The sequence below is a fragment of the Hemitrygon akajei genome, chromosome 16, assembly GCF_048418815.1.
Source record: "Hemitrygon akajei chromosome 16, sHemAka1.3, whole genome shotgun sequence".
Lineage (NCBI taxonomy): Eukaryota > Metazoa > Chordata > Chondrichthyes > Myliobatiformes > Dasyatidae > Hemitrygon > Hemitrygon akajei.
The window spans coordinates 22,341,865-22,359,108 of NC_133139.1; the positions used below are offsets into that span (position 1 = coordinate 22,341,865).

Consider the following 17,244-nt stretch of genomic DNA (forward strand, 5'->3'; position numbering starts at 1 on the left):
TGGAAATCTCACTGCACGAGGCTACGTAGAATACAGTTTGGCAGGGGTGGGAGGGGGAATCGAAAATTCCACTTGTAGCTTGGCTTGGCATTCACTTCCTGTGCTGTGGCATTAGGCTACACAGAGCAGAAGGGGGTCTTCACCCACGCTGTACCAGGCCTGTGTTTGCTCGACCCCTGATTATCCTTCGTTTATTTTGCCATGCTGCATTTTCAAGTTCAAACCTGGCAATGCAAGTTATGGGTCTATTAGGGAGACTGCCCTACTTCTGGCAATTATGGATGACTCAACTTGCAACTGTTGTTTTCAGCTGGGCAAAACCTTAAAAATTATTCCAGTGGCCCTCTGCATATCACCTCCCTCCACACAATATTGTGCGAGCACAAATAACTAGGAGGAGGAGTAGGTGATCAGCCCCTCTCAAGCCTGTCCCATCGTTTGATACTGCCATGCCTGATCTATGCTTGCCTCAACTACTCTCCTGTGCAAATTCCCCGTAGCCCTCAATTCCTTGATCATTGAAATACTTCTCCATCTCCATGCTCAATATATCTAATTTTCTGGCCTCCAAGACCCTCTGAGGCAATGAATTCCAGAGATTCACTACCTCTGAGAGAAGAGATTTCCATGCAACTCAATGTAAACGGCTTGCCCCTCATCTTGTAACAAGTCTGCTCTGACAAACATTCCTAGTTCCACCTAGATTAAGGCCGAGAAACTCGTCGTCAGTCAGGGGCACCAAGCGCGTTAAACGTCAGCTCCTGTCCTCCCAACTCTGCTTCTGAAACTTGCCTCTACTGTCTTCAATGGAACCCGTTTTCGGAAATGGATCTCAATAGACAGCTGTGAACTTATTCAGCGCCAGCGAAAGAGAATAAATCTCCATTCAGAAGTGACGTACATTCCCTCTCGCCCCTTATTCTGCCTCCACCCAAGTGGAGTTACCCTCTCACTACATCTTGAAGCTCTAACCAAGGTCAGGTATGAACTTAAAGGCAGGCCAGGCATTCCCGTTGCCAAGGATGTCACTGAGTGGCTCTACAACGTTAATTTGAATATCAAACCTTGCTTTTAATAGTCTGACATTTCTTTTTTTTTGTCTTTTTAAAGTGGACTGCATTGTTGCATGTGTCCCGTCATTGCTCATGTGAAGGTCCTCTGAGCTGCTGCTTCCCTCAGCAGTGCTAGTTTTGGGAGAAGGAGGCAGGGACCTGTCAGGTTTCTAGGCATCCGTCTGCCAACGCAGTTGCAGAAAGAAACCTCGCAGCTGCTCTTTTTTCAACAACAAGAGTGCAAGGCGATGAGTGGGTGGCATTGTGGAACTGTGCTAACCCCCGACGTGCCCTTTACTTGTACAGGTCGTGACTGCAGCAGTAAGGGACAGCTCCAGGTCACCGAGTGCCTAATTAGAGCAGTATAATTGTGCTTAAACTCTAACAGTGTCTGTTTGACGATTCCCAATGCAGTGAGGCTGACATATGAGATGGAACTGGCTGTCAATGTTTCCGAGTTCCTAATTGTTCATCAGTCGGTTTCCCGAGCCTCTTAAAGTCCAACCTGAATGTCCCCGTGTTGAGAGGTGGAAACGGGTAAGTCGAGCCTACAGGGCTCTGGTGAAGCTGTATAGGCCAATCCCCTGTAGAGTGGATGCAATGGATGCAGAAGCGTTAATGAACTCCAACCATACCACTGGCTCCAGAGGGCAATGGAGGTGGGAGGTCATCGATGGCCCATGCTCCACTGGGAGCAAAGAGCCCAAGTAAGCAAGTAGGTTTCCCACCTGCTGCCTGTACACCCAAGCTCACGTTCAAGCAAGCGTGGCACAAAAACATGACGCCCGATTTGCGACATGATGAGGGAGATGGCACAGATGTCACAGTCACCCCGCCCCCCCCCCCCCCCCCCCCGCTATTTGCCTTCTGCAGATCAGAACATGGACACAAGCACAAGACGCCGGAGGTGTTCAGCAGGTCACGCAGCATCTGCCCGACCTGCTGAGTTCCTCCAGCATTCTGTGCAAGTCGCTCAAGATTCCCAGCATCTGCAGAATCTCTTGTGTCATGGGTACAAATTGTTCACACACACAAAAAAAGCATCGTCCCTTTATTTACAGAGAGGTCGGTCTGGGTCAAAGTAGTGAGGGAAATGTTTACCTTTGGGAAAGTAAGGCCCCTTCCTGGGAACAATGTCCTTCCACACTGAGAACCCAACAGTGCTTGAAGTTTCAGGTTTAATTCTCAAAGACAAGGGACCAGAACACTGCACTGCTGATGCCTTTGTTGTCAATACATCCCAACCAGTGCCAGTCCCTTTTATACACACAAGTAGGTAAAACAGCCAAGATGGAACTTACCCTTTCAATGCTAATTCTGTATAACTTAAGCACAAGCCTCTGGTTACGGACACACTTCTGCTCAAGGATGCCCCAAACCAGATAACAGGCAATCAAAACAAAAATTGCAGATTCGTTTATTAAAATTAACAATAGCCCGCTGGCATAAGATGGTCCTAGAAGCCTGTTGTAGGCCCTTGCATTTACTTAGCACCTGCTATGTAACAAAAACATCCCTAGGTGCTTTGCAGGAGCAGAATCAATGTGCGATATGGAGCTAACAAGAAGGCTGGAAGTGTTAGAAAGGGGGACAGAGAGAGAGAGAGAGAGAGAGAGAGTGTGGGGGGGGGGGAGAGAGAGAGAGAGAGAGATAGAGATAGAGATGGTCAGGTTTAGTTAGGAATGTCACAGCCTAGAACCCAGGTGGCCGAGTTATGGACTTCAGTGGAGCAAGTAGAAGCAAGATTGTACCAGTGGCCAAATACGGGGGTATCCAAAGGTTTACAACGGGAAGATTTGTTTATTTAGCGATTCAGCAGGATAACGGGCTCCTTCCGCCCAACGAGCCCGTGCCACCCAATTACACCCATGTGACATATTGACCTACGAACCCGTACATCTTTGGGATGTGGGAGGAAACCGGAGCCCCCAGAGGAAACCCACGCGGTCGCGGGGAGAACCTGTGAGGAGTTTTTATGTTTTTGCAACCGCGTGGGTTTCCTCTGAGTGCTCTGGCCTCCTCCCGGCGACGTACGGGTTAGCAGGTTAATTGGTGACATGGGTGGAATTGGGCAGTGTGAGCTGGTTGGTCCAGAAGGGTTTGTTACCGTGCTGTATCTCTAAATAAAATTAAGCGGAGGAGAAGGATCTGAGAGAGAGGCATTGCCATGGGTGAATCAAAACAGGGATAAAAATTGTAAATTGAATTACATATTCAGTGACTGGGGTTGTTTGTGTAGAATCTGATACATTATAGGAGTACCTTTAGGACAAGGACTGGGGTGATTCTCCAAGGGCAGTTAGAGGTCAGCATGAATCGCTGTCTTTGCCAGTGATGGTGACACCCTTAGCATTTAGTAAGTGAAGATACAAAAAGAAGGGAAAATTTAAAAATGGTGAAAACGCTGTAGTCAAGCAGAGTGGAGAAAACGGGGTAAAATTTCCCTATGAATGAAACATTGTGATCATTCTGCAGTAGGTGACTGAGATTAACAATGCAAATACTTCATCAGTAATTATCCTCCACATGGCATTTTTCTGGAGAAATGAATCTCCTTCATTCTGAAGGAGGTGGGAAGTATTTATTTGGAGAAGCTGCCGCAGTTTCTGCGTGTTTTCTGAATAAATTGGCTTTGCCAGGTGTGGTTATGTGCCCTTGCCCCACCTCCTACTCACTGGCTGTGGTGTTGATCGGTACACTTTAGTTCAAAAGGAATCAGAACAACTCTCGTACCAATCTTTCTCTGAATTGTCAAACCGGCAACAGTGGGAACAACACACATAAAAATCCTGAAGGAACACAGCAGGTTAGGCAGCATCTATGGAAGTTAATAAATATTTGAGTTCCTGGGCTGAGACCCTTCACCGGGACTGGAACGGAAGGGAGAAGATGCAGGAATAAAAAGATGGGGGGAGGGGAAGCTAAAGGCGATATGTGAAGCCAGGTGGGTGGGAAAGGAAAACGGCTGGAGAAGAAGGAATCTGATAGGAGAGGAGAGTGGACTATGGGAGAAGGAAAAGGAAGAGGGGCACCAGGGAGAGGAAAGTGGGCAACAGAGGAACAGGAAAGGGGGAGAGGTTAAGAAAAAAAAAGGAAGAGGGGGAAAATAGCTTACTGGAAGGAGATATCAGCTATGGGTTTTTGGGCTGCACTCCCACCTCCAGAAGGGGTTCAGGGTTGAAGTCCAGCTTTGGGGACGAGACCATAAAATGCCCAGCACCATACTGAGAGAGTGCTCCACATGAATGACTTGTTGAACTGAAACCCGTGCGCCATTCTGAAGGAGGTGGGAAGGCAGTTCTGTTGCTCAAGCCGAAATTAGCCCCTCTGTCAACAGCTCAGGCAGATGAACTATTTCTGTGGGAGTCTGCCAAACAATCTGGCGGTCGCTTTTTGAAGGGGATTCAGTACAGTTAAGTACAAAAGCAATTTGGGAATCCCAGATTTGTGAAATGTACAAAAATAACATATATCAGTCTTGTTTTCCACTAATAATTAGTTTGAAATTAAGGGTGACTTTGTGCTATTAGCTGATTAACTGGGCTGGGGTAGAGTTGTGGAGAAGGGACACAAAAGCCACAAACAAACTTATAATAGGGAACTTGGAGATGAAGGGCAGGAGGGAAAGGAATTTTCCCCAGGTCTGACAAGGGTAGAACCCACTGCAGTGCCAAACACGGACCAGAGATTGACCTCACGAGGCTCCGCAGTCAACACTCGGGCAGCTGTGAATCCCACCTCACGCAATGAGCTCCTGGCAATGTGACACTGTGCCAATGTTCCCTGACCAAATCCTCCTCCGCCTTTTGGTAATATATAAATATCTTAACGCCTGAGGATTTATATAAAGACCCTCGCCAGTTATCAGAAACAATGTGCTGTTATTCCAGGGATTATTTACAATGTAATTTTTAAGGAAAGCTACACTACAAGGATTTTTGCTTTTTCGACACTTTTTTTCCCCTTTAAAACACAGATTTCAGAGCAACGTTCTTCCAGGCTTACCCGTTGAACAAAGCTGTCAGACGAGGCAACTCAATTCATCAATGCGGCAATTAAAAAGTCCTCAAATGGTCAGACAAAGCCCACCTTCACTGTGAAAAAGCAAGCAGGCTTCAATTTCTTTCTCTCCCTTTTAAAGCAACCTCTTCAGAAATATAAGGAGCAGAATATCTATATGTATAATATTTTCGGTCACATTTGCATGCAGTACTATCACATCTCCTAAGAAGGACATGAGGTGTAAGGTACATTTTAGTCTTTGTTTTCTTCTTAAAACTAACCCCTGGAAAGCTTCCACTATATTTTGCTCCTTGTTTAAATTTCCCAGTGTATAATACTATTCTAAGACCACTGAAGCATTGATTTTTTTTTGTTTAAAACAGTTTAGCTCTTATTTTTTCACCCATGTTTCAACTCTCAAGATTAGATAAGGAAAGCTGAACTTGTATATTACATATACAGGCCGCAATAATAAACTTTAAAAAATCTGTTTGGTCCATTTGGTCCCTGAATGTCTAAGAGCTAAAGTTTCAATACGTTCTGCGGTACCATGTCAATCATGTGGATTCACACAAGCCACACGCTCACACACACACACACACACACACACACAAACGTACGTTTGCTCACGCACTCTCACATGCACGCACGCACACTAACACGCACACAGAAACCCTCAGCCATGGCAACTATCACCTAGGAGATCTGGCTGTGTGCTCGATGACACAGAACTGCGCCAAAGCAGCTTCCTCTGCAACCTTTAAGACAGCTGTCCTTCCCTACGTCGTATTACGTCACATCTTCATCACATGTTGTTGCTATGTAAGATCGATTGAGCCTTCTTGAATAGCTGCAATGAATTTTCACATTTTCAGGGTTCTTTAAATGTTTTCTTGAAGTTTGTATTTCTGTTATCTCTCCCTCTCTGCACTGGTAACTCAGAAACAGCCATCTCAAAAGGTACGTGCTCATATTCCTCATCGTCTCTGCCCTGGTGAAAGAGGAAACACAACGTGTTGAATGCATAAAGATTACATAACATCCTACTCAAAGCTCCCCTGCTGCTAAAGGTGAAGACAACCTCCACTTATTAAAATGAAGTTTTTCTAAGATAAATACAGTGCACTCAGTGGCCACTTTATTAGGTATATCTGTAACCTGCTTATTAATGCAAATATCTAATCATGTGGCAGCAACTCGATGCATAAAAAAGTATGCAGGCACGGTCGAGAGGTTCAGTTGTTGTTCAGACCAAATGTCAAAGTGGGGAAGAAATGTGACCTAACTGACTTTGACCATGGAATGATTGTCGGTGCCAGACGGGGTGGTTTGAGTATCTCAGAAACTGCTGATCTCCTGGGATTTTCATGCGAACAGCCACTAGCGTTTACAGTGAATTGCGCGAAAAACAGAAAACATCCAGTGACTGGCAGTTCAGTGGGTGAAAATGCCTTGTTAACAGAGAGGTCAGTAGAGAATGGCCAGACTGGCTCAAGCTGACAGGAAGGCAACAGTAACTCGTGTTACAACAGTGGTGTGCAGAAGAGCATCTCTGAATGCATGACATGTCAAACCTTGAAGAGGATGGGCTATAGTAGTAGAATACTACAAACATACACTAAGTAGCCACTTTATTAGTTGCTGGAGGTACCTACTAAAGTGGCCAGTGAGTGCACATGATCAGCTTTAGACATTTGTCACAGGGTACTTACATTGATATACTGGGGCCACTGATTATTGGGGAATTTGGCAGAGGGCTCCAAGTTCTGGCTAAGTGAAGCAATTCAAACAGGAAACTTCAAATAGGATCATCAGTGGTGGATATTCCCTCCATTTGGGATCATGTCCTCACTCATGGTCACACATGCACCTGTCCTATGGGTGTTCGGTTTAGAAATGGGATTACCAGCCATTTGTTTCTTCCAGTGCAGAAACACAGCAGCCAATAGGCTGGATCCTTCCTTTCCTAAGAGTTGGGCTCCATTCTACCTGTTTTCTGCAAAATCACCCTGGAACTTAGCTGCTCTTAATCATTCTAGTCAGCAATATAACTGACTTTGCACCCTGCTTCTCCCACACATATGTTGTGATGACAGCTGAATTTCTTCCTATAGAAGAGATACCTGCCTATCATTTCCCCTGAATCCCTCCTCCTTCCCTTTCTCCTATTGTCCACTCTCATCTCCTATCAGATTCCTTCTTCTCCAGCCCTAGACCTTTCCCGTCCACTTGGCTTCACCTATCACCTTCCAGCTGGCCTCCTTTCCCTCCCTCCACCTTTTTATTCTGGCATCTCCCCCCTTCCTTCTCCGCCCTGAAGAAGGGTCTTGGCCCAAGCCGTTGATTGGTTATTCATTTCCAGAGATGCTGCCCGACCTGCTGAGATCCCCCAGCATTCTGTGTGTGTTTGGATTTCCAGCATCTGCAGACTTTCCCGTGTCTATACAGGAGATATTTTCTCATTAAGACTGCCAATCGAAGATCTTCTAATTATCCAGCACAATAACTACATGGCCATCAGAATCTCAAAATTCCTTCAAATGGTGATTTAGTCCATAAAGGGCTATTATGGACTGATCATTTCTCAGGACACATGTAGAGCAAGACACTTCCACTGAATCATCAGTTTACTTGACCAGTACATCAGACTGCATATGGGAGGACGCTGCTCAACCCCTCAGTTCATCAGACCATGGCTGACCTTCATCTTAATCCTATAACTTGTCCTGGTTAAGCACCTCAATGAAAAAGTTCCATCCATCTTGGTTTTGAAATTTGGTGGGCCTGCCCGTCCCACCACCTCCCACTGGTGATGCCCTAAAAGAGAGGAATTCCCCGTTTCTGTGGAAACACAAATCCTTTCTTGGACACAAACTGTCCCTTGCACCATTTCTGCTTAACATCAACGTGGGCTTGGGAAGCTCACAGTCCCAAAACTACAACAGGGCTCCGTCCCCAAGACTGGTCAGTAACCTGAACCGTTTGTTAAGATGGAAATGCATGAAAGCTGTGCGTGGGAGCCGATCACGAACAGCAGCGACGAGAGGGTGGGCAAGCACGGGAGGAGCAGCCGCCAGCCAGACCCACTGGCTCGGTCGGTGAGTGAGCCTCCTCCATACACCCGGCTCTGCTCGGTGTTCCCCAGCCCCTGATTGTTGAGGCATGAGGCTGGGGAGTGGGGAGAGAAGGCACTCACAAATGCCCTTCCCCACCCAGCAGAAGATGCCTGCAGTCCCATAGCGGACAGCAAATCCATCCCCACCCTGCTGGTCTCCCAAACACTTGATCCAAGGTACAGGGCATCCAAAAGTCAGGCATTGGTAACTCAAAGTTCAAAGTAAATTTGTATCGAAGTGTGTATATGTCACCATAAACTCCCCTGAAGTTCATTTTCTTGCAGGCATTCATCGTAGATACAACAAAACACAATAGAATCGATGAAAAGCTACACACAAAGACAAACAACCAAATGAAGGCAAACTGCGCAAATACAAAAAAAAACCTAAGAATAAGTGAGTAAATAATACTGAGGACATGAGTTGCAGAGTCCTTGAAAGTGAGCCCTTGTGTGTGCAATCAGTTTAGTGCTGATCTAGGTGAACATGTTCAGTACTCTGATAGATGCGTCTGTAAAATGGCTGCTCCTGAAGCTGGTGATGTGGGAGCTAAGGCTCCTGAGAAGACCTGTGGTGGAAATAGAATTAATGGGGGCTTCCGAGGGGAAAGGGATAGGAACTTGAGGAATTGTTGTATCAGTATCCAGCATGGACTCAGTGGGATGAAAGGGCAATCTCTGCACCATAACAGTTCCATGACTCTTTAAGACCCAAGAGGTCAGAATTTAGCAACTCTCGGCTTACCTAGAAAATCAGAAATTCATGCCCTGAAACACAGTCCGTCAGTATGGGCGACTGGTGTCCTTTGGCCGCTTTAGCTGGACTTTTAACCTCTTCATGCCAATCTGAAAACCGTTCATGGCCTGGATGGCAGCCTGGGCACTAGTGGGGTTATCAAAACTCACAAAACCTTCAGGGAACAGAAAGGGAGCAAGGTTGACAATTTGCACACAAGGCCACATTTCCCAACATATAGGAAGGTCCCAGTCCCATTCACTCTCCCACCCCAATTCTATCCAAAGCACCTCTGCAGCTGCAAGAACTTGTTTGCTCTTTTCCTCCATTCTCAGTTACACTGGCAGGATGAAGGTAATTATCTATCACGAGGTCCTCACAGGCAGGTACCGAGCTGGTTCCTTTCAACGCGGCTGTCTGTAGGGTTGCCCTCAGGGTAAAAAATGAGAAATAGCAGATCCTTATGCACTGGGGGGAGGAAACTCTGTATGAAGGGCAGAGTTCCACCCATTAGATACTCAGATCACTTCTGCTAGTCACCCTGTTAGCATGTTTCACAGCTGGGCCACTTGGTGGTGCTGTTGTCCACTGTATAGCAAAGCCACAGAGGGCGAGAAGATGGAGAAGGGGAGGTGTGAACACCCTGTGGTGGGCTCACCAAGATTGGGACCCCATCACAGCCTGGATACCGTCACATCAGCTTAACTGAATCACTGAAGGAGATTTTGAAAGTCCATACCTTGTAATTTGAGATTAAATGATACAATTAAATGTTTGCTCCCCATTTTAAACAATAAGAAGTAGCACCATGTGACCTCTTGAATCTACTTCACCATTCAAGAACATGGCTGATTCTGTTTCTCAAATATACTTATTCATCCAAATGCTGTACCCCTTGGAGTCCAAAAATCCCAGTGAGTGTTGAATTCACTCAGCATTCACATCATCTGAGATAGTGAATTAGAACCTGCTGAGGGAAGGTATTTGTTCTCATTTCAGACATCAGTACCCAACTCTTTATGCATCTGCCTGAGGAAATAACCTCTCAGCATCTTTTCCGGAGATCCCACAAAGAGCATATCTTGCATTTTCTTAACAACTTTCTTGCCATCCACTTCAAAGCAACTTTCCCTCCGTTTACTGAACAGGCAAAACAGTGCCCAGGAGTTGACTTAGCTAACAAACTGGATTCCTGGTAACTGCAGGAGGGCAGCTGAGTATATCATCAAACATGGACCAGTACAGCACAATACAGGCCCTTCAGCCCATGACGTAGTGCCGACCTTCTAACCTACTCTAAGGTCAATCTAAGCTTTCCTTCCAACGTAACCATTTTTCTACCAGGTATGTGCCTACCTCAGAATTTCTTAAATGCTCCTAATATACCTGTTTCTACCACCACCTCTGGCAAGGCATTCCACACACTCACAACTCTGACAACACCCCTATACTTTCCTCATTAAAATGATGACCCTTGTATTAGCCATTTCAGTGCTGGGACAATTTCTGGCAATTCACTCTGTGCAGACACCTCATCATCTTGTACACCTCTATCAGGTCACCTCTCATCCTCCTTCGCTAACTCAATCAATCTTCATAAGACATGCTGTCTGGATCAGAAAGAAGCCTGGTATATCTCCTCTGCACGCTCTCTAAAGCTTCCACGTCCTACCAATAATGAGGTGACCAGAACCGAACACAATATTCCAAGTGCGGTCTAACCAGGGTTTTACAACATTACCTTGTGACTCTTAAATTCAATCCAACATCTTATGCCTTCTTTATCAACACGTAAGGCAACGTTGATAAAACAAACTACCTGCTGGCATCAGATCTTACTTTGGGAAGGACCCAAGCAGGATTTTGTGGGACTGGGTTGGGTCGGGGGAGGAGGGGAGTGTTTGGTGCATTGCTAAGGGAGTCAGTGTAGCTGAGAAAATAAGCCACTCTATTTTAACCGTAAAATATTATAGTGAATAAGGAACTTTGTCCAGTTACATTGTGCAAGGTTGTTCATGCAAGCTTGTTGACTCCAGTTGGATATATCCCTGGAGATTTTAGCATACGACTAAAAACTTCTTCCCTTTCCCCCCTCCACCAGTGGATTTCTGAACAGACATTAAGCCAACACATGAACACTACCTCACTATTTTTTGCTCTCTTAAAAATGCATTACTTACTTAAAATTATATATATTGTAATATATAGTTTTATATTCATTGTGTTGTACTGCTGATGCAAAACAACTGATATTAAACCTGATTCTGACTCCCCTGGAGCTTCTTTGCTTGTTCAGTCCATCCACTGTCTCATTCTCCAGGTCCACAAGGAAGGTGGGGGGGGGGGGAATTGGGGAGTCTTTAACCATATAACCATATAACGATTACAGCACGGAAATAGGCCATCTCGGCCCTTCTAGTCTGTGCCAAACACTTACTTTCACCTAGTCCCACCTACCTGCACTCAGCCCATAACCTTCCATTCCTTTCCTGTCCATATATATCTATCCAATTTTTTTTTAAATGACAAAATCGAACCTGCCTGTACCACTTCTACTGGAAGCTCGTTCCACACAGCTACCACTCTCTGAGTAAAGAAGTTCCCCCTCGTGTTACCCCTAAACCTTTGCCCCTTAACTCTCAACATGTCCTCTTGTTTGAATTTCCCCTACTCTCAATGGAAAAAGCCTATCCATGTAAGCTCTATCTATCCCCCTTATAATTTTAAATACCTCTATCATGTCCCCCTTCAACCTTCTACGCTCCAAAGAAAAAAGACCTAACTTGTTCAACCTTTCTCTGTAACTTAGGTGCTGAAACCCAGGTAACATTCTAGTAAATCTCCTCTGTACTCTCTCTACTTTGTTGACATCTTTCCTAAAATTCGGTGACCAGAACTGTACACAATACTCCAAATTACGCCTCACGAATGCCTTGTACAATCTTAACATTACATCCCAACTCCTATACTCAATGCTCTGATTTATAAAGGCCAACATACCAAAAGCTTTCTTCACCACCCTATCCACATGAGATTCCACCTTCAGGGAACTATGCACCATTATTCCTAGATCACTCTGTTCTACTGCATTCCTCAATGCCATACCATTTACGATGTATGTCCTATTTGGATTATTCCTACCAAAATGTAGCACCTCACACTTATCAGCATTAAACTCCATCTGCCATCTTTCAACCCACTCTTCTAACTGGCCTAAATCTCTCTGCAAGCTTTGAAAACCTACTTCATTATCCACAACGCCACCTATCTTAGTACCATCTGCATACTTACTAATCCAATTTACCACCCCATCATCCAGATCATTAATGTATATGAGAAACAACATTGGACCCAGTACAGATCCCTGAGACACACAACTAGTCACCGGCCTCCAACCTGACAAACAGTTATCCACCACTACTCTCTGGCATCTCCCATCCAGCCACTGTTGAATCCATTTTACTACTTCAATATTAATACCTAAAGATTGAACCTTCCTAACTAACTGTCCATGTGGAACCTTGTCAAAGGCCTTACTGAAGTCCATTTAGGACCCCCAAAGTTCTACTGTTTAGTTAGACTCAAATCTTGATGCACAAAAAAACTCAATTGATCCCATTCTTCCAGATTTCTGCCCGCCTCCAACGCCCCCAATTTTGCACGTGAAGGTTACCCCAGTTTCCCTCCTGTCTGGTGCAGCATTAACTTGTGAAACTCGACCTTTCCAAGGCACCAAACCTTCCATGGATATATCCACCTTCCTTGCCTTAAGAAATTGAACGTAAGCTTTTAGGGAGAGGGGTGCCTTGGACTTGTCGGCAACACTCACCAAAACATTTACTCTGATTGGTGGCGCGGTCCATGAAAACCTTTGACGAGATGACGGACCCAAAGGGCAGGAACATCTGCATGAGCTCACTGTCTCCAAACTCCTGCGGGAGGTGGTAAATGAAAAGATTGCAGCCTTCCGGTCCTGGATTACAACAAAGCAAAGAGAAATCATCAGGGAAGGGTATCCACAGAGCAGCGAAGGAGCGGAGGTGAAGGGCAAACCTGATGCCAGAGTAAAGGTCAGGAGCAGTGAGGATAGCTTAAAGGAATTCTAACACTGCAACTGCGAATGGAGAGGTTGGGGCAGGCGGTCAATGAGATTTAAAACTATATTCATTTGCATTATCAAATAACCCAACTTATAACCTGAGAGAAATATTTGACAGCACAGATGAGATAGTATTCAAGCAAATAACAGAAAACAGTCACATATCATGGACTTAAAGGAAAATTAAGGGACCAGCCTCCAAGAGGACCACAACTTTATTGTAGCGTTCGGAGGCTTGCATGCTTCAGTGACCCCGAGAGCTATGTTGGCTTGAGTCAAAGCTTTATGCATTGGCTTCTGGGAGGGTCACCCATGCCAAACAGGTCAAAGGGTAGAGGCCAGACTAAAAGTGGTCCACTGGTCCTCCAGGTTCAGGGGTTCAGCTCGGGGCTAACACTGACCGGTAAAACAAAATTGTTACAGAAATCGCGATGAAGACTCCTTCTACATTTGAGTGAGATGGTATTCCAAAGTCTCCACCTGGGACTTTCATGACTGACAGTAGTGAAAACTGAGAGGAAGCTACTGACACGATGAAGGAAGCCCTGAACACCGCCACAGGTGGAGGACCTTCATTGTTGCCCTAAACGCAGTAGTGTAATGAGCACTCGGCTGGAGAGGGACTAGACAGAGGAGCTTCAGTGGGGGAAATAGGAAGGTAGAGGGTTCAGCTCGACTAGGAGAGCTGACATGCAAAGAACGAACTTCAGATACAGGATAAACTTATGGGCTTCAAAGGGGTGGGGGGGGGGGGGTTCTTGGTGTCTCTTCAGCATGGGGTGGAGTACCAGAGAGGTGAGTGCCAGGGAGTGAGTGATGAACTGTATCAGATTAATTGTGAGAGTGTGTCAGTGTGCATGTGGCCAATTGATCGTGCAGTGTACCGATTGACGTCCTACGCGTGGAGGGCTTTCGAGCGCACACGTTTTCATCTCGGCAGGCTTGGTTCGTAGCTCTCGCACTGTAAGCTGCCCAGCGTGTACAGTGGCCAACTTGACTTACTAAGAACATTTAATCCTACTGCACCATTGCCGTTCTTGCTCCACGCATACATAACAAGTTAGGGTACTGGATGGAAGTTTTTCCGGTGAAGATGTTTTGGATGAGTTTCACTGAGCATTTCAGTGGGGAAGTTAGGTACCAGAGGGAGGGTTCAGTAATGGAGGGATGGGTTTCAGTGGGATGGTGAGGGATGGTTCAGTAAAGGGCTTCGGGATGGGTTTAGGCACCAGAAGGATGGGTTCAGTTATGGAGTCCTGGCTTCATTGAAGGGGTACTGATACCAGAGGGATGGGGTTCACTGGGGGAATTAGTACATTAGAGGGGCTTTCACTGGGTAGTAAGACCACTCCTGGGTTGAGCTTTACTTGGTTATTAAAATTTCTTCAACATTCACAATCATGTTATCAGGAAAAAATACTAAGCAAAGGATGAGTGTAAGATACCTGACCAAAAGCTTGGGGGAAGAATCGGTTTTCAGAAAATATCTCAGAGGGTAAGAGCAAGGCACAGGCGGAGGCATACGGAGGTACAGAGAGATATATAAAGATCTTGAAAGGCAAAAGTATGATTGTCATTTGAGGAGCTGTTAAAACCAGGCATATGGAAGTTTGCATTTTAGTGAAATGGTTTTAAATGCATTGAATCTCGTATGTCAAAAACACATCTCTCTCATTCCGCATTCCACCACATCCTAAACACCTCACGCACTTCGGGTTATTGTGCCAAACATTTATCACCAATCCTTCATAAAACTGAAGTTGACTGGGAGAGATAGCGTCCTCCTCTCTGAGGGAATGAGTTTGACTCTGGTTCTGACGGTGCTGGTAAATATGGCATATTGGATCGGTCCTTTACACTTTCTGTGTGATTGTGCTGAACCATCAGGACACAGAGGAATGAATTAAGTCAACTGTATTGTCTCAATCCAATTGAAGCAAAAATCCAAAGAACTCAAACTACAGTGATAACCCATCAAGGAAGTTCAAGCAAATATTGAGCAAACTCAAGACTTCAGCAGACAAGGCACCAAGCTCTGGAATGCCTTACTTTCTGTCTTTCTTAGCCCTCTGTCCTCCTTTCCTCCCCTCCTCTTGCCCAAATATGCCTCAATGGCAGAGCAAGTAAATGTGTTTGGCAGCAGTATTGTGATTCACAGTGACAGGCGACAGGAATGTTTCACCTACCCATTCAGGAGGCCTGGTCTGATGTGAGACCAGTTGAAGGCACATGTGGTAAGTCTTTATATTTTGGGCACTTGGACCACATCTGCATTTTACTGAATGTTTTGATGTACATGTGATAAATACTGTAACTCTGAATCTGATTTTGGCCTAGAACACTCCCGTGAAAAGTCAAGTTGCTAAATAATTTGTAAACTAGATTTCACTACTATAGCTCCCTCAGAAAAACTCATCCCTCCAGTTCCTGAACTCCATCACTGAATCCCATCCCTCCTGCGCCCCGAGCTTCTGTACCCAAGCCATTTGACCCAACTTCCCGTTGCTCATTCATCCCCTTCCTCAGGCCCAGATTTTATTACCCACCCAAGAGAAAATGATGACAAATCACATGTTTGGAACCATTCCAATCTCTCTGCAGATGGCCTTCCCATTGCGCTGTTGTGGAGGATGTTCTAAAGATGAGCTTTAGTTGTCAATATACATCATAGGGTGGCAGGGTGGAGATATGGCTACCAAAAGAGGTGTAAGGCATTCCTTCCATCCACTAGCTTGCAGTTCACTCTTGGTTGGGCAAGGTGCAGCACCTGCTCACATCAGGGTCATGTGAAACCATAGAAGCAGGTGGTGGACGGTCGTATGAGCGGCCGGTGCATATCACATGACCTGGTTATGCGACCACTGACACCAGGCATACGATCTCTGAAGAGTATTGATAATGGCTGGGGTCACCTGTCTTGTAAAGACGCTGCCCAGAAGAAGGCAACGGGAAACTACTGCATAGAAAAGATTGCCAAGGACCACCATGGTCATGGAAAGACCACGATCGCCTACGTCATCTTACTACATCGAAATATACAGTGAAGTGTGTTGTTTGTGTCAATCACCAATGCAGTCCGAGGATATGCTGGGGGCAGCCTGCACTGTTGCTATGCTTCTGGCACTGATATATCATGCCCGCAACTAACTAACCCTAATTCTAACCATACGTCTTTGGGATGTAGGAGGACACCAAAGCACCTGGAAGAAACCCACGCGGTTACAGGGAGAACAAAGAAACTCCTTACAGCGCAAATTGAATCCCGGTTGGTGATTGTTTGCATTGTAAAGCATTGTGTTAACCGCCACCATGACTCACCAGGGCTTGGGCACATCAGTAATGAAGACACAGTGAGGTAGGTGTGAGTCAGGATGGCACGGCACTTGGAGGGCAACCTACAGTGTTGCCAGGCATCAGGGGCCCTTGCCAGACTTGGTGGCAGTGGCCACACCTTTAGGAAATGCCGAGCCGGTGCCGAAGAAGGCAAGTTCCGGGGAAGGAGTTGTGACTATGGACATTTGTAGATTTAACTCACCTTCTCTTTGCTGTGTTACGACAGGCGGTGGCTGAGGAAACGCTTGGCTGATCTGGGCAATCGCTGTCGGATACATGGCTGCCCATAAAATCACAAGAGAATGAAATTGTCAATTAGGCCGTTGGATCTCAGACTGTGATTGGCTCATTCATGTTTATCCCCAACAGCCATTACCTTACCATTCAGAGATATGGCCAAAAGACATTCAAAGCAGAACTTTAGAACCTTATCCCTGTGGGAAGACATACCATAAAAGCTGAAGTCCATTGTAGTCATTTCTGTATTAGACTGTGACTAACTTTGTACATTAACAGCATCCGGTGTACTGTATAGATGGGCTCAAGCCCATATGACTAGAAAGTGGCCAAAATTTAATACCTCAGCATGCAATTAGTGATTTCAGGGCTCTGTTACAAACAAGATGTAATAAAAGACAGAGAGAGACATGGAAACATTTTTGCTAGGAGTACCCATGTGTTTTCTTCTCTGACTCCCAGTGCTAAATAAATTTATAAGCAGTGTACCAAAATGTCTCTTCTTGAGTTCTAGAGCTTTGGAAATGTTAAAGAGTCCAGGATTGTCCAGTTAAAATCTATTAAAGAGCAGAAAAACGATCTAGTGCTTTCCTGCATCTATGAAGAATGAACTCTTCTCGGGCTTTTAGCCGGGTACAGGTGTTGATTTTAACCGACTTTTTGATGACAA

The 17,244-nt window shown here is 45.5% G+C and overlaps 1 protein-coding gene across 7 annotated transcripts in view; it reads right to left on the reverse strand.

Annotated features, from left to right (window-relative positions):
• Positions 1–1,909: 1,909 nt before the first annotated feature.
• LOC140739817 (CUGBP Elav-like family member 4) overlaps positions 1,910–17,244 on the reverse strand; it is a 579,610-nt gene continuing 564,275 nt past the window's right edge. For all 7 annotated transcript variants that reach the window (XM_073068376.1, XM_073068372.1, XM_073068375.1 and 4 more), the window contains 4 exons: positions 16,540–16,617; positions 12,735–12,878; positions 8,915–9,080; positions 1,910–6,045 (listed from right to left, as the gene is read on the reverse strand). In XM_073068376.1, coding sequence (XP_072924477.1) covers positions 8,953–9,080; positions 12,735–12,878; positions 16,540–16,617 — 350 coding nt within the window. In that variant the 3' untranslated portion in view covers positions 1,910–6,045; positions 8,915–8,952. The remainder of the gene's footprint in view (positions 6,046–8,914; positions 9,081–12,734; positions 12,879–16,539; positions 16,618–17,244) is intronic.